The 27,327-nt window shown below is 35.5% G+C and overlaps 1 protein-coding gene across 4 annotated transcripts in view; it reads left to right on the top strand.

The window, feature by feature from the left end:
- Positions 1–27,327, top strand: part of PHTF2 (putative homeodomain transcription factor 2) — a 173,311-nt gene that overhangs the window by 127,777 nt on the left and 18,207 nt on the right. For 3 of the 4 annotated variants that reach the window (XM_066240564.1, XM_066240562.1, XM_066240563.1), the window contains 3 exons: positions 7,891–8,077; positions 9,953–10,105; positions 22,738–22,956. In XM_066240564.1, coding sequence (XP_066096661.1) covers positions 7,891–8,077; positions 9,953–10,105; positions 22,738–22,956 — 559 coding nt within the window. The remainder of the gene's footprint in view (positions 1–7,890; positions 8,078–9,952; positions 10,106–22,737; positions 22,957–27,327) is intronic. The other variant, XM_066240566.1, reaches the window with a different exon arrangement.

The raw sequence follows: 27,327 nt of genomic DNA, 5'->3' as shown, positions 1-27,327 counted from the left end.
TTCAGCCACTTTTCCTACTTTGGCTTCTGGCCTCCAGACCCACGTTTAACTACCTACTGATCTTAGAATGTTTCTGGGCACTTCAGGTCTAAAATTTCCATCTTTCTTCCCAAAGAAAGTTCTCCTCTTGCATATCCTATCTGATTAATTGTTCTACTAACTTTCCAGTCTTCCTTCACCTCCTTTTCTCTTTCTCTTTCCAGCCCAGTGTAATTTCCAAGAACTTTCATAAAAATCTTTCCAGAAGACTCCTTTTTCTTTTAGTTTTCACATTTTCAATATATCGGTTAACCACCTCCTTTGGTCTTTTTCTACATCTCTATGTTCAAGGCAGAGGTAGAGGGAGCAACTGATAACTGCTTCTATTATTTTCTTCCCCAGGCAGAGAAGGTCGTAAGTTCTCAGTGCACCTTTTATTTTCTTTTTACCCTTTCTCCTCTCCAGTATAATTCATTTTCTTCCTTTCCTCTGTTACTTTTAAATGATCTTTGTTCTGTGGCTTATGCCCTGGGTCTCTTCATGTCTCTTAGAGCCATGTAAAAAGACAAGTGTTCGTAAACGTTTTTAGGTTTGCTCCCTTGTTTGGGGGCAGTGCCTTGTTTGTATAGTCTACGGAAGGCTGCAGGGGCAGCATATTGCAAATTGCGGATTGCCTTCTTGCTTGGGAGGGGCGCTTGTTTGCTGTTGTTTGCAAGAGAAAGGCCCCCCCCCGCCCCAGCCTGTTCTGGCTACAGAGTGCAGAGAGAGAGAGAGAGTCTAGAGAGCATGAGAGAATGCAGAGGGTCTTAGCCCTGCTGCTACTGGTGGGGGCCTGTAAGTCCGGGAGAGTTCAGAGAATGAGTCGGGGCTTTGGGAACCCTGAGTGAAAGGGAAGTGGTCTTTCCTGCCTGTTTGCTAGTCCAACGTTACAAAACTTTAATAAAGTGAGTGGCCCACCATTTTCTGGCTCCACTATGGTGGCAGCCACCAGCCCTACAAGAGTCAGAAGATTGGGCTTCTGAGTCTTGTCAATTCTGTGGACATGTGTTCTGAATGACTAGAAAGCATCCAGACATATGGGAAGTATGGTCTGTCTGTCCCTTGTAGTAACCCTTGCAGGAGAAGATCAGGAAGTAGGGGGCCCTATTTGTATACGATAAACTTTCTAGGCTTTGATGAGTATGTTAACAAGAAATCCTAACAGGCATTGTCCAAAGAGTGGGCAGTTAGAGGTAATGTGGGGAATTAAATTAACCTCATAGTCAGAAGATCTGTAATCTAGTGCCATGTTTGCCTCCAACTGGCTGGGCAGTCTTAAATGAGTCATTCATACCTTTTAGAATAAGGGTGTTCTATTCCAGCCAAATTTAGGAACTGTAGGGTTAAAGATAACTTTTCCGGTATACTGTTAAAAACTTCTGGTTTTTGACCTATATGAAGGCAATATACTAGTTTTATTTTTTTCTTTCTTGCAAAACTGATACTCTGGAGAAAATTTGAGGGGATTCATTTAAATATATTTAAATACAGTTGCTTTTAATAATGTTCTATGATAGACTTAATTTGCATTGAGGACATTATGTGTGGACTTACATAACATTTCTTCTAACCATTACTTTTGTATGGCCATTCTTCACCCCTGAAGTCTCTGAAGAGGGCTCCTCAAGCATTTGCCTACTAGTCAAAATGTCTTGTTATTTTTTTCTGTTATATCTTATATAATGAAAAAATTTTAATTTCTGGAAATAACCTCAATTGTAGCCTTTTAAGTATTTCTAAGCTACATGATTACTAATACATTTTTAGAGTATTTCAGTGGGTGAAAGAGGTTACTTCTTTATTTTCTTTGTATTTTTTTATTTTTACTTCTTATATTATTTAGAACCTTGTATAAAGTTTTCCCTTTTTTCATGTTTTTATATAACAAAGGCCCTATGTCTTCACTGTATATTAAAACAAATTTATGAGAGATATTTTTGTATATATACTAATGGTAAAGTATTTGAGTAAACAAGAATATTAGAACTAAGTTAAACCACTAACTGTACTTACCCTAATAATTATTGAGATTTTTTTAAATAAAACTTTTTTTAATGAACATATTCATATATATTTATTATCACATCAAAATCCATTTTTTAGCTTTTCTCTTATAAGAAGCCAAAAGTAGGTAAACGTAGATCTATCTATGTTTTAATGTTTTATGTTATTTCAGGGTAGCCAGATAGTTAATAATGTTTTCGTCATTTAACTTATCTTAGTAAAACTAAAATTTGAAGCTACAAATAGATGTTAGAAAATGATGTTTAGGCATATATATATAATTATTACTGTAAACCTTTATTAAAAATCCTTCATTTTAATTACATCTATTTAATTCTTAGTATATTATATTAGATTCTATTTCATTTTTAAAATTTTTATTAATATTTATATTAATTTATTGTGTTAACATGCATTCAAGTGTCTCACTCAATATAACTTTTTCACCCCCACCCCTTTGCCCCCTCTGGGATTTGCTGTCCTGTTTTCTGTATCTACGTGTTATGTATATATAATTTCACTAATCCCTTTACCTTCTCTGATCCCATTCCCTCATCCCCCTTCCCTCTGACAGCTGTCCTTCAGCTCTCTGTGACCCCACCTCTGCCTCTATTCTGTTCTTCAGTTCACTTTGTTTATTAGATTCCACATATAAATGAGATCATATGATACTTGTCTCTGCCTGGGTTATTTCACTTAGCATAAGTGAAATAAGAAGGTAAGGTTTCCTTCTTTTTCACAACCATGTAGTATTCCATTGTGTATATGTACCACAGCTTTTTAATCCACTTGTCCACTGATGGACATTTGGGCTGTTTCTAGATCTTGGCTATTGTAAACAATGCTGCAATAAGCATGGGAATGCATATCTTCTTTTGAATCAGTGATTTGGTATTCTTAGTATTTATTCCTAAAAGTGGGATAGCAGGGTCAAAAGGCAGTTTCATCTTTGTTTTTGAGAAAACTCCATACTGTTTTCAAAATGGCTGCACAAGTCTGCATTCCCACCGGGAGTGCAGGAGGGTTCCCTTTTCTCCACACCCTCATCAGCACTTACTATGTGTTGTTTTGTTAATGAGCGCCATTCTGACTGGTGTGAGGTGATATCTCATTGTGGTTTTAATTTGTATTTCTCTGATGATTAGTGACATTGAACATTTTTTCATATGCCTATTGGCCATCTGTATGTCCTCTTTGGAGAAGTGTCTATTCAGTTCTTTTGCCTATTATTAAAAAAATTGAATTGTTTACCTTCCTGGTGTTGAGTTTCAAAAAGTCTTTAGAAAATTTTGGTTATTAACCCCTTATCAGACATATGGGCAAATATGTTCTCCCATTCTGTGGGTTGTCTTTTTATTTTGTTCATGGTGTCTTTTGCTGTACTACAAAAGCTTTTTAGTTTGATATAGTCCCATTTGTTTATTTTGTCCTTTATTTCACTTGCCTGTGGAGATAAATCAGTAGGAATATTGCTACAAGAGGTATCGGAGAGTTTCTGCCTGTTTTCTTCCAACATGTTTATGGTTTCGTGACTTACATTTAAGCATTTATTATTCAGTTTGAGTTTATTTTTTCGAATGGTGGGTTGATGATCTAGTTTCATTTTTTGCATGTATCTGTCCAGTTTTCCCAACACCGTTTGTTGAAGAGGCTATCTTTACTACACTGTATGCTCTTACCTCCTTTGTCAAATATCAATTGACCTTAAAGGTGTGGGTTTATTTCTGGGTTCTCTGTTCTATTCCATTGATCTGTATGCCTGTTCTTATGGCAGTACCACGCTGTTTTGAGTACAGTGGCCTTGTAGTAAAACTTGATATCAGGAAGTGTGATACCTCCCACTTTATTCTTCCTTTTCAAGATTGCTGAGGCGATTCATGTTCTTTTTTGGTTCCATATAAAATTTTGGAATATTTGTTCTGTATCTTTGAAGTATGCCATTGGTATTTTAATAGAAATTGCATTGAATTTATAGATTGCTTTGGGTAATATAGACATTTTAATGATGTTTATTCTTCCTATCCATTAACACGGTATATGCTTCCACTTGTTTGTATCTTCCTTGATTTTTTTTATCAATGTTTTATAATTTTCCGAGTTCAAGTCCTTTACCTCCTTGGTGAAATTTACTCCTAGGTACTTAATTTTTTTGTTGCAATAGTGAAGGGGATTGTTTTCTTAATTTCTCTTTCAGACAGTTTATTGTTGATGTATAAAAATGCCACTGATTTCTGAATATTAATTTTATATCCTGCCACCTTGCCAAGTTCATTTATCAGGTCTAGTATTTTCTTGACTGAGTCTTTAGGGTTTTCTATGTACAGTATCATGTCATCAGCAAATAATGATAGTTTTACTTCTTCGTTTCCAATTTGAATGCCTTTTATTTCTTCTTCTTGTCTGATTGCTGTGGCTAGGACTTCCAGAACTATGTTGAATAAGAGTGGTGAAAGGGGGCACCCCTGCCTTGTTCCTGATCTTAAGGGGATTGCTTTTAATTTTTGCCCATTGAGTATGATGTTAGCCGTGGGTTTGTCATAGAAGGCCTTTATTAATGTCAATGTTTGTTCCCTCTATCTCCACTTTGCTGAGAGTTTTAATCATAAATAAGTGCTGGATTTTATCAAATGCTTTTGCTGTATCTGTTGATATAATCATGTGATTTTTATCCTTCCTTTTCTTTATGTGATGAATCACATTGACTGATTTGAAAATATTGTACCAGCCTTGCCTCCCCAGAATAAATCCTACTTGATCATGATGTATGACTTTTTTAACATATTGTTGGATCTAGTTTGCTAAAATTTGTTGAGAATTTTAGCATCTGTATTCATCAGGGATACTGGTATATAGTTTTCTTTTTTTATAGTGTCTTTACCTGGTTTTGGAATGAGGATAATGCTTGCCTCATAAAAGGAGCTTTGAAGTCTTTCCTACTTTTGAATTTTTTAAAATAGCTTGAGAAAGATAGGTGTTTGTTCTTCTTCGAATATTTAGTAAAATTCACCTGTGTAGCCATTTGGTCCAGAACTTTTGTTTGCTGGAAATTTTTTGATAAATTTTAATTTCATTTGTTGTAATTGAAGATTTTATGTTTCTAGGAATTTATCCATTTCACCTAGGTTATCCAATTTTTTGGCATACAGATCTTCATTGTATTTTCTTACAATCCTTTGTATTGCTGTGGTATCTGTTATCACCTGTCCATTTTCATTTCTACTTTTATTTATTTGAGTCCTCTCTCTTTTTTTCTTGATGAGTCTGGTCAAAGGTTTGTTAATCTTGTTTACTTTTTTGAAGAACCTGCTCTTGGTCTCCTTGATCCTGCCCTGAAGGGCAGGATATCCAGTGCCCAGGCCAGCTGACTGTGGAACTCCTCTCTATTCAATGCACATGAGCTGCTGTGCTGTTGCTGATCACAGAGAGCGGAACTCGCCTCAGCTGGGTCAGGTGTGAGGATCCTTTTCTTAGGATTCCATTCTATCAAGGTTTGTTAGGTCCTGAACTTATGCTTTCCGCAGCTGGCCCCTGGATATGCCATTCCTGGGCCTCCCTGGCAGGAACCCAGCACAGACCAGTGGGAGACACTGCCCATGACTTGCCCTCAGCAACCTTCTTAAAGCTACGAGCAATACAGAGTTGTGGCTGCCTCTGCTGGGCCCAGGTGCACATAGAAATACCAGCTGCATACTTAGGCTGGTTTTCACCTACACTGTGCCTGGGGAAGGACTTCTTAAAAAGGCTAAGGTTCCCTGAGTTCTGCCTCCTACAGCCTCTGTCTGCAGGCTGCTTGTTGGGCCTAGCCACTGAAAAAACCTCTGTTAGAGTCTAGAACCTGTGGAAATTCAGGGATTAGGAAGGGTGGGTGTGGCTCCACCCCTCGGACCCAGGTGTCAGTCTGTCCAGACTTTTTTCACAAACCTCAGTAGTGTGTGGCTTCAGGCATCTGGTGGATGTGGCCTCTGAGACCTAGAATTGTGGTCTGCCTGCAGTCCGGACAGTTTCTACTGAGTCTCCCATGAGATGGAAATACCAATCTTAGAGTCCGGAGCATGTGAGGGGAAAGCTTTGGCCTCAGCACCAGAAAACTGCGTCACTGACATACCCCCCTGCTTCCTGGCCTCTCAGAACTACCCATCGCCATGACTGGGGTAGGAGAGATTCCCAAGGGCAGAGCTGTCGCCTTTCCCCAGGCCGATGCCGCTCAAAGGGGACTGCTCTACTCAAGCAAGATAGCAATTGCAGTATTGGAGAATGACTCAGCATGGGGGTTCTGGTGGCCATCCCCCACAGTGTCTCTCCTGGGCCTCCAACTTGACACTCTCCTCATGTAGCTCCAGTCCTCTCGGCTCTCCCTGCACCGGAGCCCTGAGTGACTGTTAACAAGATTTTCTGTGTGGGCCCTTTAAGACGGAGCCTGCGTTTCTGAGAGCTCTGTCTCTTTCTCGCAGAGAGAAACCTGGCTCTTTTCACCTCCCAGTGCTATGTGGGTGCCTCTTCTAGGTCTGGGGCTTGAGGCCTGGGGCTGCACACCCACACATCTCAGGGTGACCCTTCCCGCAGTGAGAGTCCCTTTGGACCCTCAGCCGCCTCTTGCTCCTGGTAGCAGGACAGCCCTGTCCGCGTCTCCGCCCTTCCTACCAGTCTCGGTGTGGCTTCTTCTGTGATCCTTGGTTATAGACTCCTCTTTGTTTAGTCTAAAGTTGGGGTTTTATTGTGGTTTTTAAAAAATATTTTGTTTATTCTTTTTTAATTTATTTTTTTTATTAATTTTACTAGGGTGACATAAATTTATTAGGGTACATATGTTCAAAGAAAACATGTCCAGGTTGTTTGTCGATCGATTATGTTGCATACCCATCACCCAAAGTCAGATTGTCCTCCGTCACCTTCTATCTAGTTTTCTTTGTGCCCCTCCCCCTCCCCTCCGCCCCCATAACCACCACACTCTTGTCCATGTCTCTTACTCTCGTTTTTATGTCCCACCTACATATGGAATAATGCAGTTCTTGTTTTTTTCTGATTTACTTATTTCACTTCATATAATGTTATCAAGATCCCACCATTTTGCTGTAAATGTTCCAATGTCATCATTTCTTATGGCTGAGTAGTATTCCATAGTGTATATGTACCACATCTTCTTTAACCAGTCTTCTATTGAAGGGCTTTTTGGTTGTTTCCATGTCTTGGCCTCTGTGAACAATGCTGCAGTGAACATGGGACTGCATGTGTCAAAGTTGGTTTTTTAAGATGATTGTTCTTAAGTTGTAATCCAGTTTGGTCCTGGGAGGTGGCAGTTGGAACATCCGCCTACTCCGTTGCCATCTTGGAATCCTCTGTATTAGATTTTAAAGTCAATTGTTATCCAAGCTATTTTCTTGACAAATTTTGTAGCAGATATAACTAACTTATTTTTATAAACACATAACCAGGATCACTAACTTTTGTAGAGAAAACAAGATTTGTCATTTGCCCTTGATAACCTTTAAGGAGGATGAAGAAAGGGGCTAAAATAAAACTTTAAAAACATGTTAATCATAATAAAATGGGTAAAATTTTGATCCTAGATTGCTCAAAGACCAGGTAAATTAGACCAAGAATTTTTTGATAAATTAAGACATGGCTCTTAGAATTGCTATTTCTAACACCTCAAACCTATAAAATAAGCTGACTTAGGCCATAGATTTATGTGTTTATATTATATGATAAATACTATATTTCTAAATTATTTATGTAAAAATGAGATGTCCATTAAATTCTGAGATGTAATTATCAGATTTTACTATTAACATAATTTCTATCAAGTAACATCTAAAATAAGCTAAGTCCATAAAACATAATTCTGAATTTTTTACTTTTATTTTTTAGATCAAAGAAAACAAAGAACTCAATTGATAAATCAACTGAGACTGACAATGGCTATGTATCCCTTGATGGGAAAAAGACTGTTAAAAGCAGTGAAGACGGAGTACAAAGCCATGAACCTCAGTGTGAAACTATTCGGTCAGAAGAGACGACCTGGAACAAAGGAACACGGAGGAATATTCCCAGCAAAGTAAGTGTGATTTCTTTAAATGGTTTGCTTGTGTGATTTTCCATTAGCTAATCAGAAATGACTTTGACATAGTGGTTTCCCTTGAACTGTTTATTTACTCCAGAATTTATTCTGTGAGCCTTTACAGATCACACTGATGAAGCTGAAAATCAGATAAAGTAATGTGAATAAACTTGATTGCCAATATAACTTAGTATCTTCTTTAATTGATTAATGACTCCAATTTTTCCAAAATGTTGTAAAAGCACTTTATAATTTTATAGTTGCTGCTTATTAAACCTAACCTTTTTTTGCCCCATTTCTGGATAAAAATTTGTTTTAAATGGAACATTTATAATATTCTAGAAACTCAACTAGGAACCTGATTTTCCATTCTTTTCATAAGAAAATATTACCGTGTGTTTTCTACCTTTATTATTTTTGGTGTCAGCACATTTGCTTAGTTGTTAGTTTGAAGATAATTCTTACTGAGCACATATTTTTGAGAGAGCAATTATTTGTTTACTTTTCCAAAATAATAAAGGCATCCTGTGTCATTATAACAAAGCCTAATGTAATATCTGCTGTCTCCTTGTTTTGCTGGAAAAAAAAAATTATTTTTTTGAGACACAGACAGGAAGGGAGAGAGATGAGAAGCATCAACTTGTCCTTACAGCACCTTAGTTGTTCATTGATTGCTTTCTCATGTGTGCCTTGATGGGGGTGGGGGAGCATTCATCCAAGCCAGTGACCCCTTGCTCAAGCCAGCAACCTTTGGACTCAAGCCAGCGACCGTGGCATCATGTCTATGATCCCACACTCAAGCCAGCAACCCCGTGCTCAAGCCAGATGAGCCTGCGCTCAAGCCAGTGACCTCAAGGTTTAGAACCTGAGTTCTCAGCGTCCCAGGTTGACATACTGTCCACTGTGCCACTACCTGGTCAGGCTCACTAAATTTTCTTTCTTTTCTCTTTTGTTAAATAATTTATCATTAAAAGCTGTTACAGTAAAAAAAAAAAAAAGTCAAATGAAAAGGTGTTAACTCTGTTACATTTAGGAATGTGAGCATGAACATTTGTGTTAAGGAAAATAAGAAAAGAAGGTCCTCTAATTTTGAATGAAGTGTGTGTTACTACTTGTTACTACATGTATTTTTAGTGCCAGTAGCAATACAGAAAGAGCATAGGACTGCAATGATATATATAGTTCCTTACTTGATTAGATTGTTGAAGCAATCTCTCACATCACTTATCACTCAGCAAACAACTTTTAAATTATTCAAACTTCATACACACTTTCAGGTATGAATTACCTGTAAAGCTATATGGAAGAAACATGAAAATGTCAATAAAAGTTATTAATATATTTAGAGTCTCTCAATTTCAGAATTACTGAAATCTGGATGTTTCTTACAAACTTACATATACATAATGTCTAATGGGTGCACACATTCAACTACCATTCATCTGCTCCTGCCTCATAAGCCATTATTTAATCAGTGGCAGTCTTATAATTGATCACATTTTCAGTTTGCGAAAATAGTATAATTAGTTCACCTCAGGCCTCTCAGCTTCTCTTAAATGTTCTCTATTCTGCTTTTATCCTATTTTATATATTTTTAATTTTGTAAGCTATTTCAAGTCCTCTTGTGAACAGAAATATTATAGAGCAGTATTTGACAAAAGCTGTGGAATTACTCTTAAAGGTAAAGTACCAGTATAATTACTGATTTAATATATTTTTTTCAGGAAATCGGGTAGCACTAATCAATTGGAGGTTTTTGAAGGTATTTGAAGCTGTATGTGTACTTGTATGTATAATTTAAAAGTTTGCACCTCTTAAACTGCAGGGTAAGTAGAAATTGCCAGTAATCCTTTTTCTATACTCCCATTGTAGGATACCCAAAGGACAATAACAAATGTTTCTGATGAAGTCTCCAGTGAGGAAGGTCCTGAAACAGGGTACCCATTACGCTGCCACATGGACAGGACTTCTGAGAGCATTCTTCGGAATAGAAAGTCACACCATAAGAAACATTACCCTAATGAGGTATATATACTTTGGCCTTACATATATATCTATTTTTTATATGTTACTAATTTACATTTCTTTCAGCAATTAAATATAATTGTTAAAATAACATTTCTCATCAGTAACAATATCTTATTGTTATGTGATCTGGATTTTTAGAGGCGCACTTTTAGATTTGTGTTTTGCTCACATGATTAATAACCACACATTTGTACTCATTTTGTGTATTATCTCTGAAGACTCGTACATTGTTGTTTACTTTTAAAGAAACTCATCCTGGAGAGACAATTTGTGAGCTTCTATATATATATGTTAGTCTTTCCCACAATTTGAAAGATTTTATAACTACTTGGTTATAGCATACTTACTAGTCTAAGTGATGTTTTTTATGTCTTCTCCACCAGTTTTTAAGTTGCCCATACTATCAAATTCAATCTTTTTTCTTTGATTCTATTCTTCTTTATTAATGTTTACTTTTTTATAAATTCTTTTTTAACTTATCACAGCTCTTAAAACTAAATAGAAAAAGAATTTTATTCAATTGTATTTTCAGTTTTTATTCTAAAGACATACTATTGCAATATCTGGCCTCAAGTCAAGTCTCCTTTCATCATCATTTATCCCTCTTATACCCTCTTCCACCTGCCCCTAACCCCCCATACCTTCTGGTAATTACCATACTGTTGTCTGTGTCTATAACATTTTTTTTCTTTGATTCATTAGTCACCTTTTCTACCCAGCCCAGAACCCCCTTCCCATCAGACAGCTTCCTTTTCTCTATATGTTTTTTCTATCTAAAACTTTGAAATAAGCAGAGCAAATCAAAGTAAATGAGCTATTACCTTGAGCTGTTTTCTTTAATTTGAAATTTTTTATTTTTAGTCTTTATTCAACAATTTGTAATGAAATTCAAATTGGCTATTGATCACCTAAATATTGCAGGTAAAATACTGTTTGAAATGTATGCAATTATAGGCAATAATTGTTATACATTTATAAAATGGTCCACTTATAAATCAGTATTTGGCAAAATACGTTTATAAGAAATTATAGATATTTTCTTATACCTGAAATCACCCATTAGTTTCAGTTGAAGTCATCAGGCCTTTAATGTGTTATTTATTTCTGTACCTCATTAGCAAGTCTGCATCAGAATTTAGTGATAGATAATAAGTCAGCTTTATCAAAAATTTTAAATTAATAACTACTGATTGCTTAGTACATTCTGTGCTTTGTTATCTAATGAAAACTGTTGTGATGAAAATGGCTTATACTTCAAGTATTCTGCTTAACAGTTAATTGAATGTTTTTGGAGTGCTTTTTGTAAAAAACAACAACAGAAAACAAAACAAAAACAAACAGACTGGTTTTTACCCTTTTTTTCTCTTTTTATTTATTTATTTTTTTAGTCAGTTATTTCAAAAAAAATTTACTTTTCTCTCAAACAACACTCCCACATATATTCTGTCATACAATAAATACTGCCCCATTCTAAATATCCACAAATTAATTATCAATAATACATTCATTCGAGATATTTTGTTACCTGTGATAAGGATGGTTTCTGTCTTTGGTGGACTTAATAGTGTATTTGAGAGTTATGATTTATGTGAGAACATGAATATGAAGTGCATGAACACTTAATATAGGTAATATTGTAGATGCTGGATAGCAAGACAAAATTTATTGTCAAAATGAATATAATAATAATTTACTTCAGGGGCAAAGTATTCACTCTAAATAGAAGATTTTAAACTATCATTTGTTAAGCCTCAGCTTTTTACAGGTTTGTTTTAAAAGCTATAGTTCTCATTTAATTTTTAGTATCTCTTTAAGGTAGGTAGTTTTATTCCCCATTGGTAGGTGACTACCAAGGCTCAGAAACAAGGGAAACCAGCTAGAAAGTGGTAGAGATGGTAATTTCCTGACACTTTGCTGAGTAGCCTTTAAAGGAGAATAGGATTTATAATGAGAGTTAGGAACATAATCAGAGACTGTGTTTAGGGGCTACAGGGTAGCCCAGTGTCACTGGAGGAGAAGTACAAAACAAAGTCCAAAGTAGCTGTTTGAAGACAAGTATACTAATGAAGGAATTTGAAACTGATCAAGGAGCAGCAATGGGAAGCCACAGAAGGATTTTGGTCAGAAGAATGAAAGAACAGCTGTACTTTTTGGAAAGGTTAACCCTTTGAGTAGTGAGATTTTTGTTAACCCTTTGAATGAGGATGTACATAAATGTTCTTACTACTCAAAGTTAATCTGGAAAGAGGGAAGGCCTTTTAGATAGGAGTCAATTAGGAGGCTCTTATAGCAAACATATAGTGTAAGTGATATTTGGTGATAACATGGAAAAGAGAAAGGGATAATCATAAAACATTTTAAAGGTAGAATGGACAAATCTTAGTGACAAAATAGCTAAAAACAAATCTAAAAATTTCAGTATACTTTGCTGTAAGGAAGGCTAATATCATTCTTTAGTCAGTACAAGTTATTTTGCATTTATTTAAATTAAAATTTTACTCAAAACTATTTTGTATTTTTAAAATTTTATTTAGATGATTAAATTTAACAGGGTGATATTGATCAATAAGAGTACACAGGTTTCAGGGAAACATTTCTAGAGCATTTGAACTGTTGATTATGTTATATATACCCATCACCCAAGGTCAAATCATTTTCTGTCACCGTATATTTGTCCCTCTTTATATTCTTCCTCCTACCTCTTCCCCCACATCGTCCTCCCCCTAGTAACCACATCACTTTTGTCTATGTAAATGAGTCTGTTTTTTATTCCCACCTCTGTGTGAAATTATACAGTTCTTAGTATTTTTTTATTTACTTTTTCACTCAGTGTAATGTTCTCAAGGTCCCTCCGTGTTGTCATAAATGGCAATATGTTGTAATTTCTTATGGCTAAGTAGTATTCCATTGTATATTTTGTATTTTAAAAAACTCCTAGGGAAAGCTCTCCCCCCTTTCCTTTTGGAAGATAAGGCAGCCCTTTCAACACATCTCATTCCCAAGTCCCGAGGCAAGTGGCTGTGAGCAATATTTTCTTCTCTTTTCCTTGGAATGAGAGCCCTTCTGGGCTCTCAGCCTCACCCCCCTCCATTCCTGTAAGCAGGAGAGACCCAGTGCTCCTTGGCGCTCCCTGCCAGGCTCAGTGTGGCTTCTTCTTTGCTCCTTAGTTTTTGAGAGCTGTTCTTGTAGTCCAGAGTCAGTTTTTCACACTGATTGTTCCTAAGTTAATTTGTAATCCAGTTTGGTGGTGTGAGCTGGGAGTCTGTGCATCTACCTACTCTGCTGCCATCTTGGAATCTCCCTTCAGAACCACGTGTTAAGAAAACTGAGAAGAAAACAAACAAATCAAGACTTCAAAGCGGCTCTACTAGAAAAGCCAAATCCGAAAGTAGATTACAAATAACAGCTGATGCCAACCCAAGAAGACCTAGAAAGAACACAGCTGAAAACTGGAGGAAGACAACACCAAGCCTAGACTCAACCAGCTCTACAAACAATACACCCAAACACACAGACACAATGAGAAGACAAGAGAAGTGCAATCCAAATGAAACCACAAGAGAAATCTCCAGGAAATGAACTGAGTGATATGGAAATAACCAAACTTCCGGATACAGAGTTTAAAATGATGATTGTAAGGATGCTTAGGGATCTTAGAACAACAATGGATGGTCATTATGAACACCTAAATAAAGAAATAGCAAGTATAAAAAAGGACATTGAAATATTAAAAAAGAATCAGTCGGAGATGACAAATACAATATCAGAAATGAAGACCACAATGGAAAGAATTAAAAACAGGATGGATGAAGCTGAGGATCAAATCAGCGAGTTGGAGGACAAGTTGAATGAAGGCATGGAAGCAGAGCAGCAAAAAGAAAAGAGACTCAAAAAGTCTAAAGAAACTCTTAGAGAGCTCTGTGACAACATGAAGAGAAATAACATCCGCATCATAGGGGTTCCTGAAAAAGAAGAGAAAGATTAAGGGATAGAGACTTTGTTCAATCATATTATAGCTGAAAACTTCCCTAAATTAATGCAAGAAAAACTCCCACAAGGTCAAGAAGCACAGAGAACTGCATTAAAGAGAAACCCAAAGAAATCTACACCAAGACACATCATAATTAAAATACCAAAGCTAAGTGATACAGAGAAAATATTAAAAGCTGCTAGAGAGAAAAAGGCTATCACCTACAAAGAAGCACCCATAAGGATGACATCTGACTTCTCAACAGAAACACTTGAGGCCAGAAGGGAATGGCAAGAAATATTCAAAGTTAATGCAGAACAAGAACCTACAACCAAGACTACTTTATCCAGCAAGTCTTTCATTTAAAATTGAAGGAGAAATAAAAAGCTTCCCAGACAAAAAACAATTCAAGGAATTCATTACAACCAAACCAATGCTGCAGGAAGTGTTAAGGGGCCTGTAGTAAACATATTAAAGTGGGAAAAGAATATGGCAAAAGAGGAATACCAGCTTTAAAGAATAAAATGGCAATAAACAACTACATATCAATAATAACCTTAAATGAAATTGATTAAATGATCCAATCAAAAGACATAGGGTAGCTGCATGTATAAGAAAACAGGACCCATTCATATGCTGTCTACAAGAGACACACCTTAAAACAAAAGATGCATATAGACTGAAAGTAAAGGGATGGAAAAAAATATTTCATGCAAATGGGAATTATAAAAAAGCTGGGGTAGCAATATTTATATCAGACAAAATGGACTTTAAAACAAAGGCTATAGTAAGAGATAAAGAAGGCCACTAAATAATGATAAAGGGAGCAATCCAACAGGAAGATATAACAATTATAAATATCTACGCTCATAATATAGGAGCACCTAAATATATAAAGCAGACTTTGATGGATATAAAGGGTGATATCAATAGCAATACTATAATAATAGGGGATTTCAATACCCCACTAACATCACTAGATAGATCCTCAAGAAAGAAAATTAACAAAGAAACACCAGGCTTAAAGGACAACATAGATCAACTTGATTTAATAGATATCTTCAGAACCTTTCACTCTGAAGCAGCAGAATATACATTCTTTTCAAGTGCTCATGGTACATTCTCTAGGATAGACCACATGTTAGGGCACAAAAGCAGTCTCAAAAAATTTAAGAAGATTGAAATCATATCAAGCACTTTCTCTGATCACAATGGCATGAAACTAGAAATCAACCACAACAGAAAAACTCAAATATTCTCGAACATATGGAAACTAAATAGCAGGTTGTTAAATAACGACATGGATTAACAATGAGATCAAATGAGAAACAAAAATATTCCTAGAAATGAATGCTAATGAGGATACAACAACTTAAATTTTTTCTTTCTTTCTGAAGTTGGAAACAGGGAGGCAGTCAGACAGACTCCCGCATGCGCCCGACCAGGATCCACCCGGCATGCCCACCAGAAGGCGATGCTCTGCCCAACAGGGGCATCGCTCTGTTGCAAACAGAGCCATCCTCAGCACCCAGGCCAACTTTGCTCCAATGGAGCCTTGGTTGCGGGAGGAGAAGAGAGAGACAGAGAGGAAGGAGAGGGGGAGGGGTGGAGAAGCAGATGGGCACTTCTCCTGTGTGCGCTGGTTGGAAATCGAACCCAGGACTCCTGCATGCCAGGCCGATGCTCTACCACTGAGCCAACCAGCCAGGGCAATAACTCAAAATTTATGAGACACAGCAAATCAGTATTGAGAGGGAAGTTCATAGCACTACATGCATACTTTAAGAAGCTAGAAAAGCTCAAACAAACAAGTTAACCCTGCATCTAAAAGAACTAGAAAAAAAACAGCAAGTAAAGCCCAGAGGTCATAAAAGGAAGGAATTAATAAAGATCAGAGCAGAAATAAATGACATAGAGGCTAAAGAAACAATACAGAGGATCAGTGAAACCAGGAGCTGGTTCTTTGAAAAGGTAAACAAGATCAATGAACCTTTAACTAGACTCACCAAGGAAAAAAGAGAGAGGACTCAAATAAATGAAATTAGAAATGAGAGTGGAGAAATAACAACTGACACAACAGAAATACAAAATATTTTAAGAAAATACTATGAAGAACTGTATGCCAAAAAACTAGATAACCTAGATGAAATGGTCAACATCCTTGAAACATACAATCATTCAAAAATCAATCTGGAAGAATCAGAAAACCTAAACAGACCGATTACAACAAATGAGATCAAAACAGTTGTCAAAAAACTCCCAACAAAGAAAAGACCTGGGCTTGATGGCTTCACAAGTGAATTCTACCAAATATTCAAAGAAGAACTAACTCCTATCCTTCTCAAGGTATTTCAAAAAATTCAAGAGGAAGGAAGACTTCCAAGCTCCTTTTATGAGGGAGCATAATTCTGATTCCAAAACCAGGCAAAGACAACATGAAGAAAGAAAATTATAGGCCAATATCCCTGATGAATATAGATGTAAAATCCTCAACAAAATATTAGCAAACCGGATCCAGCACTATATGAAAAAAATCATACACCATGATCAAGTGGGATTTATTCTTGGGAGGCAAGGCTGGTACAATATTTGCAAATTGATCAATGTGATTCATCACATAAATAAAAGGAAGAGCCTGACCAGGTGGTGGCGCAGTGGATAGAGCATCGGACTGGGATGCAGAAGGACCCAGGTTCGAGACCCTGAGGTCGCCAGCTTGAGCGCGGGCTCATCTGGCTTGAGCAAAGAGTTCACCAGCTTGGACCCAAGGTCGCTGGCTCCAGCAGGGGGTTACTCGGTCTGCTGAAGGCCCACAGTCAAGGCATATGTGAGAAAGCAATCAATGAACAACTAAGAAGTTGCAACGAGAAACTGATGGTTGATGCTTCTCATCTCTCTCCGTTCCTGTCTGTCTGTCCCTGTCTATCTCTGCCTCTGTAAAAAAAATAAAAATTAAAAAAAATAAATAAAAGGAAGAAGAAAAACCACATGATAATTTCAATAGGTGCAGAAAAAGCATTTGATACAATCCAGCACCCATTCATGATCAAAACTCTCAGCAGAGTGGGAATACAGGGAACATACCTCAACATGATAAAGGCCATCTATGACAAACCCACAGCCAACATCATACTCAATGGGCAAAAATTAAAAGCAATCCCCTTAAGATCAGGAACAAGGCATTGGTGCCCCCTTTCACCACTCTTATTCAACATAGTCCTGGAAGTCCTAGCCACAGTAATCAGACAAGAAAAAGAAATAAAAGGCATCCAAATTAGAAAAGAAGAAGTAAAACTATTATTATTTGCAGATGATATGATGTTGTATTTAGAAAACCCTAGTCTCAGTCAAAAAACTACTGGACCTGATAAATGAATTCAGCAAGGTGGCAGGATATAAAATTAATACTCAGAAATCAGAGGCATTTTTATATACTAACAATGAACTGTTAGAAAGAGAAATTAAAGAAGCAAACCCCTTCATCATTGCAACCAACAAAATAAAGTACCTAGGAGTAAATTTAACCAGGGAGATTAAAGACTTGTACTTGGAAAATTATAAAACATTGATAAAAGAAATCAAGGAAGATACAAACAAGGGCAAGCATATACCATGCTCATGGTTAGGAAGAATAGACATCATTAAAATGTCTATATTACACAAAGCAATTTATAAATTCAATGCAATACCGATTAAAATACCAATGACTTACTTCAAAGATATAGAACACATATTCTAAAAATTTATATGGAACCAAAGGAGAACACGAATAGCCTCAGCAATCTTGAAAAGGAAGAAAAAAGTGGGAGGTGTCACACTTCTGGATATCAAGTTATACTACAAGGTCATTGTACTCAAAACATCCTGGTACTGGCATATAGATCAATGGAACAGAACAGAGAACCCAGAAATAAACCTACACCTTTATGGATTCCTTTGACAAAGGAGGTAAGAGCATACAATGAAGTAAAGACAGCCTCTTCAACAAATGGTGTTGGGAAAATTGGGCAGCTACCTGCAAAAAAATGAAACTAGACCACCAACTTACACCATTTACAAAAATAAACTTAAAATGGGTAAAAGACTTAAATGTAAGCTGTAAAACCAGAAACATATTCGAAGAAAACATAGGCAGTAAGCTCTCCGACATCTCTCACAGCAATATATTTTCCAATTTATCTCCCGGGCAAGTGAAATAAAGGACAAAATAAACAAATGGGACTATATCAAACTAAAAACTTTTCCACAGCTAAAGACAATATAAACAGAATAAAAAGACAAATACACAATGAGAGAACATATTCGACAATACGTTTGATAAGGAGTTAATAACCAAAATTTATAAAGAACTTGTAAAACTCAATACTAGGAAGACAAACAATCCAATCCAAAAATGGGCAAAAGAAATGAATAGACACTTCTCCAAAGAAGACATACAGATGGCCAACAGGCATATGAAAAAATGCTCAACATCACTAATCATTAGAGAAATGCAAATTAAAACCACAATGAGATATCACCTCACACCAGTCAGAATGGCGCTCATCAACAAAACAACACAGAATGAGAGTTGTCAGGGATGTGGACATAAGGGAACCCTCCTGCACTGCTGGTGGGAATGCAGACTGGTGCAGCCACTGTGGAAAACAGTATGGAGGTTCCTCAAAAAGTTAAAAATCAAAGTGCCTTTTGACCCAGCTATCCCACTTTTAGGAATATACCCTAAGACGGTGTTTCCCAACATGGGGCCCACGCCCCACAGGGGGGCAATACGATAGTTAAGGGGGGCAATTTGAAAATGGACTCAACACGACTTTAACTCTTTCGCCCCGGGCCATTTAAATGCAATGCTAGATATCGGTGCCAAATTTAACAAAAAATGCAATTCTTAAATAATTGCGGTAAATAATTATTAAGTATAATTTCGTTTGACAAGACCAAAATATCAACTGGGTGATTGGCGTCGTCAAGTAAACTTCGCCTGGGTTCACCGCAGAGCATGCCGTCTGCCGCAGGGAACCCCGAACGTTTTAAAAACTCGCTAAACAACGCAGTTATTCTCACCTAATTGGCCCATCGCAACTTCTGTAGTGTTTCGCATCATTCAGTTGGTGTTAATTTGAAATAAGTGTCAGTCAAAACTGTTGTAAAAGCTCGTTGATTTAATAAATATACATATATATATTGTATAGATATAATTGGTAAGTATTTGATTTTCTTTTTATCAATATTAAGCTCTTTATTAAGTACTTCTTGCATCGGGGCTAGAAAGCACTGATATTTTATAAATATTATTGGGGCTATAATAGTGCATGCACAACAATTTTAACTTTAGAAGCATAACTTTCCAGAAAATTTTGTCAAGTGGAAAAAATATAGATACCTTTTGATTTGCGGTGGTAGTGTAGTAAATGTGTTATATACATTTAAATAAATATGAATTTTTAGTATACGTTTACTCTATGTCACATTGAATATATTTTAACACATTTTAATATTAGTTTTTAATTGATCTTATTTTTAGTATAGCCCATAGTAAAATGAGTGGTGCAAGCAAGAAAAAAACTCGTCAATATTCAGAGGAATATTTAAAATTTGGGTTCATACCCACTGTTCACGATGAGCGGATTCCTTTTTGTCTTTTATGCCAGCAATGCTTGACCAACGAATCAATGAAACGAGGTCATCTGGAGGCGCATTTGAAGGCGAAACATAGTGCTCATATTAATTCAGATTTGAGTTACTTTAAAACTTTAAAGAAAAATTTTGAAAAAAGAACAACATTAAAGTCTCTATTTACTGCTCATAGTTCAACTAGTAATCGTGTTCTTGAGGCTAGTTATCAAATTTCTTTATTCATCGCTAAAACTGGAGAAAATCACACTATAGGAGAGAATTTATATAAAACCGTCAATATCAGCATTTCTTAAAACGGTTCTTGAAAAAGATGACAAAGATGTAAAAGCTATGCCACTCAGTAACAATTCTGTTAGCAGAATAGACGAAATGAGTGAGGATATTGAAAAACAACTTATTGAAAAGCTGAAAACAAGAAAATTCTCCTTGCAAATGGATGAATCAACTTTGAGAGACAGTGAGGCAGTATTGATAACTTACATAAGATATATTGATAAAGGACATTTTGCTGAAGAAATGTTGTTCTGTAAAAGATTAGAAAGCACCACTACCTCCAAAGATATATATTGATATAATAAGCTAAAAAACTACTTAGATGTTGATGATATACCAGTGAAAAATATAACATCTTGTGCTGCAGATGGTGCTCCCAATATGATGGGCAAGAAAAATGGCTGCTTAAAATTGATGAAAGATGCAAATCCAGAAATGATTCTTGTGCATTGCGTTATTCATAGGGAAAACTTGGTAGCTAAAAACATCTTGCCTGTTCTGAATGAAGTATTACATACAGTAATAAAGTATGTTAATGCTATTAAAGCTAGTGCCAAATGTGAGCGTCTTTTTAAGCTATTTTGTGAAGAACAAAATGAAGACCATGTGAGACTTTTACTTCATACTGAAGTAAGATGACTATCTAAAGGAAACTGTTTGAAAAGATTTATGGAACTGTTTGATACTCTTAGTGATTTTTTAAGCGACAAACCTGAAATGAAGTATCTGTTAACAATAGATGGTAAAGCATTTGTGAGTTATTTAGCCAATATCTTTGAAAAACTAAATATATTAAATAAGCAACTTCAAGGAACAAATAAAACTCGTGTTGATGCAAAAGCAAAGATATTTGGTTACATTACCAATATTGAGTTATGTCAGAAACATATTAACAACAAAAACTTTAAACAGTTTCATTGGCTCCAAAAATGTGAAGTAACTGATACCGCTTTACTTGTTATTGTCAATCATTTGACTATTCTGTCTGCTGATTTAAACGAAAGATTTTCTGATTTAAAACAAATTGATTTCCCAACATGGATGATGCAGCCAATGTTAGTGGATTTGTCTGATATATCAAATATGCAGTATCAAGAAGAACTCGCAGAATTGCAAAATGATGAGTCAGTTAAAGCTTTATTTAATATCAAAGGAGCGATGGCATGGCTTTGTGAGGAAACAAATCAAATACTCAAATTCAACCAAATGTGCAAGAAAACTATTGCTACCGTTTCCATCTTCATTTTTAGCTGAATGTGGATTTAGTGCTGTAAATGATTTACTGGTAAAAAAAAGAAATCGGCTGGATATAATACAACATGGAGACTTGAGACTAAAGCTAACCAAATTGGAACCTAATAGAAATCACTGTGCAGCAAGCATTAAGCGCAAGGATCACACTAAATTAAAATAATAAATTAATATAGAAAAATCTGTATTAAAATTATTTGGAATTTAAATTTGTTTTTCATTATATGTTTTGAAATTTTATTTACTGTGTTTTGTTAACAATTTCATAGTGATTTCTTCATAGAACCTATCATTTATGTTTATTAAATGAACAAATCAATTTTTTAATGTTAAAAATTATGTATGTTACATGGGGGGGACATAAAAATTTTAGAAAGGTTAAGGTGGGGCATGGCACAAAAAAGGTTGGGAAACACTGCCCTAAGAATACCATAACCCTGTTCCAAAAGGAGAAATGCATCCCCATGTTTATGGCAGCATTGTTCACAATACCAAAGATCTGGAAACAGCTCAAATGTCCGTCAGAGGACGAGTGGATTAAAAAACTTTGGTACACATATACTATGGAATACTACTCAGCCATAAGAAATGATGACATTTACAATAGCATGGATGGACCTTAATAACATTATATGGAGTGAAATAATTAAATCAAGAAAAACTAAGAACTATATAATTCCATACATAGATGCGACATAAAAATGAGACTCAGAGACATGGACAAGAATGTGATGGTAACAGGGTAGGGAAATGAGGGGCACTAAGAAAACTAGATATTCAATAGAAGATGACCGAAGACAGTTTGTCTTTGGGTGATGGGAATGCAACATAATCAAATGTCAAAATAATATGGAGGTATTTTCTCTGAACATATGTACCCTGATTTATCAATGTCACCCCATTAATTTTAAAAAAATAAAATAAAAAATAAAAACTGCTAGGGAAAACTGTAAATTGATTAGACTTATTTAACTTGTATCTTTTAGTTTTTTCACTTTTATATCATAGATTATCTCAAGAACATACATTGCTTCTTACCTTTGCAGTATAGATTATTTGTTAATTTTATGTCAATTTATTGAACTTGGCTATTTGAGAAACAAAGGCAGTAGGTACATGAAATCTGTTGTTGCTAAGAAAGACTAAGTAAGAAAACTCTATTAACCATGTCAATTAAAGTGGGTGACTATACCGTCCATGTTAATTTAGGCTAGTCTTTGCCTGTCTGAACTCTGAACTTCATATAAAGTTTAAGAGAAAGAAGGCATAATCTTTGCATGCAAAATGCACTTAAGCTGAGATGTGAAATAAATTTTGAATGAGGAAATTTTATTATTCTTAAAAACTAACATGTATTTTTGTTTTGCTATCTAGTTCACTGTCATTTGACAGTGTATTTATTGTTTTAGCAAAATGTAATTATACGGTTCTAATAGAATCCTTTGAGTTAGAAGGGGTTCATAAATTGTATTAATGTCAAAGAATATCTTGATTTCAGGATGCCCCTAAATCGGGTACTAGTTGCAGCTCTCGCTGTTCAAGTTCCAGACAGGATTCTGAGAGCACAAGGCCAGAATCTGAAACAGAAGATGTATTATGGGAAGACTTGTTACATTGTGCAGAATGCCGATCATCTTGTACCAGTGAGACAGATGTGGAAAACCCTCATGTTAATCCATGTGTGAAAAGAGAATATAGAGATGATCCTTTTCACCAGGTTGGTTTACAGTGTTGGATTATGTGGGGCTATCAGTCCAGCTCCTTTAAATGTACGTACAGATTTTACAGAGGTGAAGAGAAAGCTTACATTCAATTAAAATAGTATTATTCTAATTTTTATTTATTTATTTTAATGTGATCTGGCTTCATTGGAACATTGAATCTCAGTATTTATGTTATGGTTGTTTGTCTCACCTTGCATACATATGTTCCATAGAAGTTGTTGATTAATGGAATTTTATAAGTTGTGTTTTAGATGCATTAGTCCTTTTCTCATTCAACGTACTTCATGGTCAGATTTATCTACAGTGGTGGCTTTAACTCCATTTATAAGATTATAATTCACAAATCTATATTTCATGAATGTCAGATTTTTATCTGCAAGTGCCTGTACTAATGCTGTCCAATATAAATATATTAAGTCACATATGTAATTTAAATTTTTCTGGTAGCCTCATTAAAAATATTTAAAAAGATGAAATTAATTTTAATATCTTTTATTTAACCCAGTATAATTAAAGTGTCAGTTCAACATGTAACTAATATGAAAAATATTAATGAGATATTTTTCAGTTTTTATACTGAGTCTTTAAAATCTGTTGTGAACACTTATAGCACATCTAATTTGGACTAGCCACATTTCAAGTGCTCAATAGCCACATGTGAATAGGGTATACCATATCAGACAACACAAGTCTGTGGGACATCTTCATTTGAATGTCCCACCAATATCTAAGATTTAACCAAAACACACCATCTTTACTCATAGATCTGTTTTTCTTATGGCACTCAAAATCTTAGTGAATGGCATCTCCATCCAACCACTTGCTTGCTCAGAAAGTTAGTAGTTATCTAAAATCCTCACTCCATTTTACTTTCTGCTCTCTCTTATCCAAGACTTTGTGAAATCCTAAGAATAAAACCAAAAAGTAAACTCTTAGAAAACTAGAGATAGAAGGGACCTTTCTTAATGTGATAAAAGAACCATTTAAAGACATATATATATTTCATGATGAAATTTTAGGGACATTTTTATTTAAGGCAGAAACAAGACAAGAGATACCCATTATCACTACTTTTCTATCAAAATCCTACCAATATGTTTGTTTGTCTCTGTTTCCAGTTGGGCTTAGATTTAAAGTTCATATTAAAGAACAAAATGTCAATAACAGAAGCAATTTTGAAGAACTACAGGAGGCTTTTTATACTGGATATAAAAATTTACTTTAAAAGTATAGTAATTAAGATAGTATCATATATATCCTTACCCAGCAGGGGAGATACCATGATCATGAAGATAGTATGATATAGGTATATGCTACAGACTGAATGTTTGTGTTTGCACCAAAATATATATGTTGAAACCTAATCCCCAATATAGTCATATTTGGAGATGGGGCCTTTGGGAGGTAATTAGGCCATGAGAGTAGGATCTTCATGAGTAAGATTTGTGCCCTTACAAAGAGGCCCCAGAGAGCTACCTTACCCCTTTTGCCATAAGGGTACAACAAAAAGAGGGAAGTCTCTAAACCAGAAAGTAAGATCTGTTGGCACCTTGATCTTTGGAATTAGCAGCCTCTATAACTGTGAGAAATAGATTTCTGCTGGGTTTTTTTTTGTTGTTTTGTTTTGTTTTGTTTTTTATTATTTATTTATTTATTTTTATTTTTTACAGAGACAGAGAGAGTCAGAAAGATGAATAGACAGGGACAGACAGACAGGAACGGAGAGAGATGAGAAGCATCAATCATTAGTTTTACCTTGCGTGTTGCAATACCTTAATTGTTCATTGATTGCTTTCTCATACGTGCCTTGACCGGGGGCTTTCAGCAGACCGAGTAACCCCTTGCTTGAGCCAGGGACCTTGGGCTCAAGCTGGTGAGCTTTTGCTCAAACCAGATGAGCCCTCGCTTAAGCTGGCGACCTTGGGGTCTCGAACCTGGGTCTTCTGCATCCCAGTCCAACGCTCTATCCACTGCGCCACCGCCCGGTCGGGCGATTTCTGCTGTTTTTAAGTCATCCAGTTATAGCAGCCCAAAACAGATTAAGACAGTGTATAAATAAATAGACCAGTGTGTCAGCATAGAAAACCCAAAAAAGCTTATATGGATCCCTAATAAGTGGTATTACAAATTAGTGAGGAAAGGATGGACTATTCACATATGGTTGTGGGTCAAATGATTATCCATAGATAAAAATTTATTCCAGGTAGCTCCTAAATGTGAAGAAGCAAAAATTTAAAATATTTAGAAGAAAGTATAGGAGAAAAATCTTTGTTCTTTGGGAATGGAGAATTTTTTAAACAAGATACAAAAAGCACAAGCAAACAAAAAACCAGGGAATTGACAAATTTGAATATCTTAAAATGTAAAACTGGCCTACAAATTAAGCCATAAATATTGTTAAAAGATAAGCCACAGGCTAGAAGATATTTCTAACATATTAACTATAAAAGTCTTACTGTACGGAGCACACAAAGAACTTCATCAGATACATAAGTAAAAGACAAATGACTCAGTAGAAAAATGGGCAAAGTGTATAACAGGCAATTCACCTACATGGCTAATATATAATAAGTAAAAGTGGTCAGCCTTTTTAGTAATCAGGGAAATGTAAATTAGAACAATGAGATACAATTTCATATTGGTTGGATTGTCAACATTTTTTTAATTTGATAAATTTCAGTGTTGGCAAGAATGTGAAGAAAGAACTCTTATTCAGTGCTGATGTTAATACAAATTTGTACAACTAATTTGGAGAGCAGTTTGTCAAATTAAAAATAATTTTTATGTCTATGATATTGCATTGTGCATAATAGTGAAAAATTAAAAATACTGTAATAGCCAACAGTAGAATTAAATTATGGCATATGATAAAACAATATACAGCATTGATTTAGATGAACTCAGCTTCATATATCAAAAGGAATAAATCTTTTGAATATAATTTTGAATGAAAAAACATACAATATATGGTACCATTTTTATAAAGTTTTAAAACATGCAAGGCTGTATTGTATATTTATAGGTAAAAGTGTATTCAGTAAGAATATAAAAAAACATGCAAGGGAATATAGTAAACACAAAATTTAGAATAATAAATCAGGGGAATAAAAGAAGGGAATGGTATAAAAAGTGAGTTTCAGTTTTGCCTGTAACGTGTTTTTTTTTTAATTAAAATATCTGAAGCAAATTAGGGGGAAAGTTAAAATGTGATAAAATTGAGTGCTGTTATTCTCTGATTTAAATGTTTCATTTAAAAAATGTATCCATTAGTTTTGGTGTTGGCAACAGGAAAGGGTTCTGGGAAAAAAGCTTTGCTACAGGGAAAAAGGAGTGAGAATGAGGAATGAAGTTTAGGAAGCATTGCTGAGAAAGTTTGGGAAAAAATGAAATACTAGTTAGATGAGGAAAGAGTTTTGGACACCTCACTTCCATCCCAAAGATGAGAAATATTGGAGTACATAGGAGAAAACAAGAGAGAAGAATTGAAGAGGTACAGGAGGAAAAGTTGAATGGTGTTTCTTAGGATTCTGGAGGGAGAGCATAATTAGGAAGCTTAAATTCCTCTTGGACAGGAAGAGGACTACGTTCTCTATAGAAATAGGAGAAGGAGGAAGAGTGCATGGAGCAAATAAGATGATGAGGGTTACTGCCTGATGATCTGTATTCTGTGAGTGCAGGAGGTTAGGGGGTCTATTAACAGTAAGAAGTGAGGTGATAGGATAGTGGACTTGTAGATGGTGTTATTTGCAGGAAATGGAGAGAGTGGAGAGAGAGTATGTGTGTGCATTTATTCAAGGCAATTAAAAATTACACTGTCACATTGTTTAGGGCTTAGCTAGAATTTGAAACCATGAATTTGTAGTTGGTCATTCCCCAGTTGTGTGATATTCTCTGGAATATAGTTGTAATCATAATAATAGCAAACATTTAATAAGAACTTATTATGTATATGCCAGGCACTATGCAAAGTAATCTAGATGCATTATCTTGTATAATCCTCTCAACCTATCAGTGCTGTTTATTTTTTATTTTATAGAGGAGGAAATTGAGGCCCAGAATTAAATAATGCATCCAAAGTCACACAGCATAGGTATTCACTAAATAGTTGCTATTCAAGAGACAGGAGAGGGGATGATATTACTAATTGAAATATAATGGATGTGGTAAGAGTCTAGACATATTAAATTGAGAAGGAAATTAAACCAAGAAGAGACTGTTAGATTGAAGGATAGGTGTATTCAAGAAACAAGTGTTTTAAAATTAGAATTGAAGCTTTGGGAGACCTGGCAAGATGAGAGGTGTGGTTGATGGCTCATACATTATGTAGAACAATTCTGTGTGGTAACAAAGTCCAGATTCTGGTC

This window comes from Saccopteryx bilineata, chromosome 7 (assembly GCF_036850765.1).
Source record: "Saccopteryx bilineata isolate mSacBil1 chromosome 7, mSacBil1_pri_phased_curated, whole genome shotgun sequence".
NCBI classification, from domain to species: domain Eukaryota; kingdom Metazoa; phylum Chordata; class Mammalia; order Chiroptera; family Emballonuridae; genus Saccopteryx; species Saccopteryx bilineata.
This window is presented reverse-complemented; position numbering and strand designations above follow the sequence as displayed.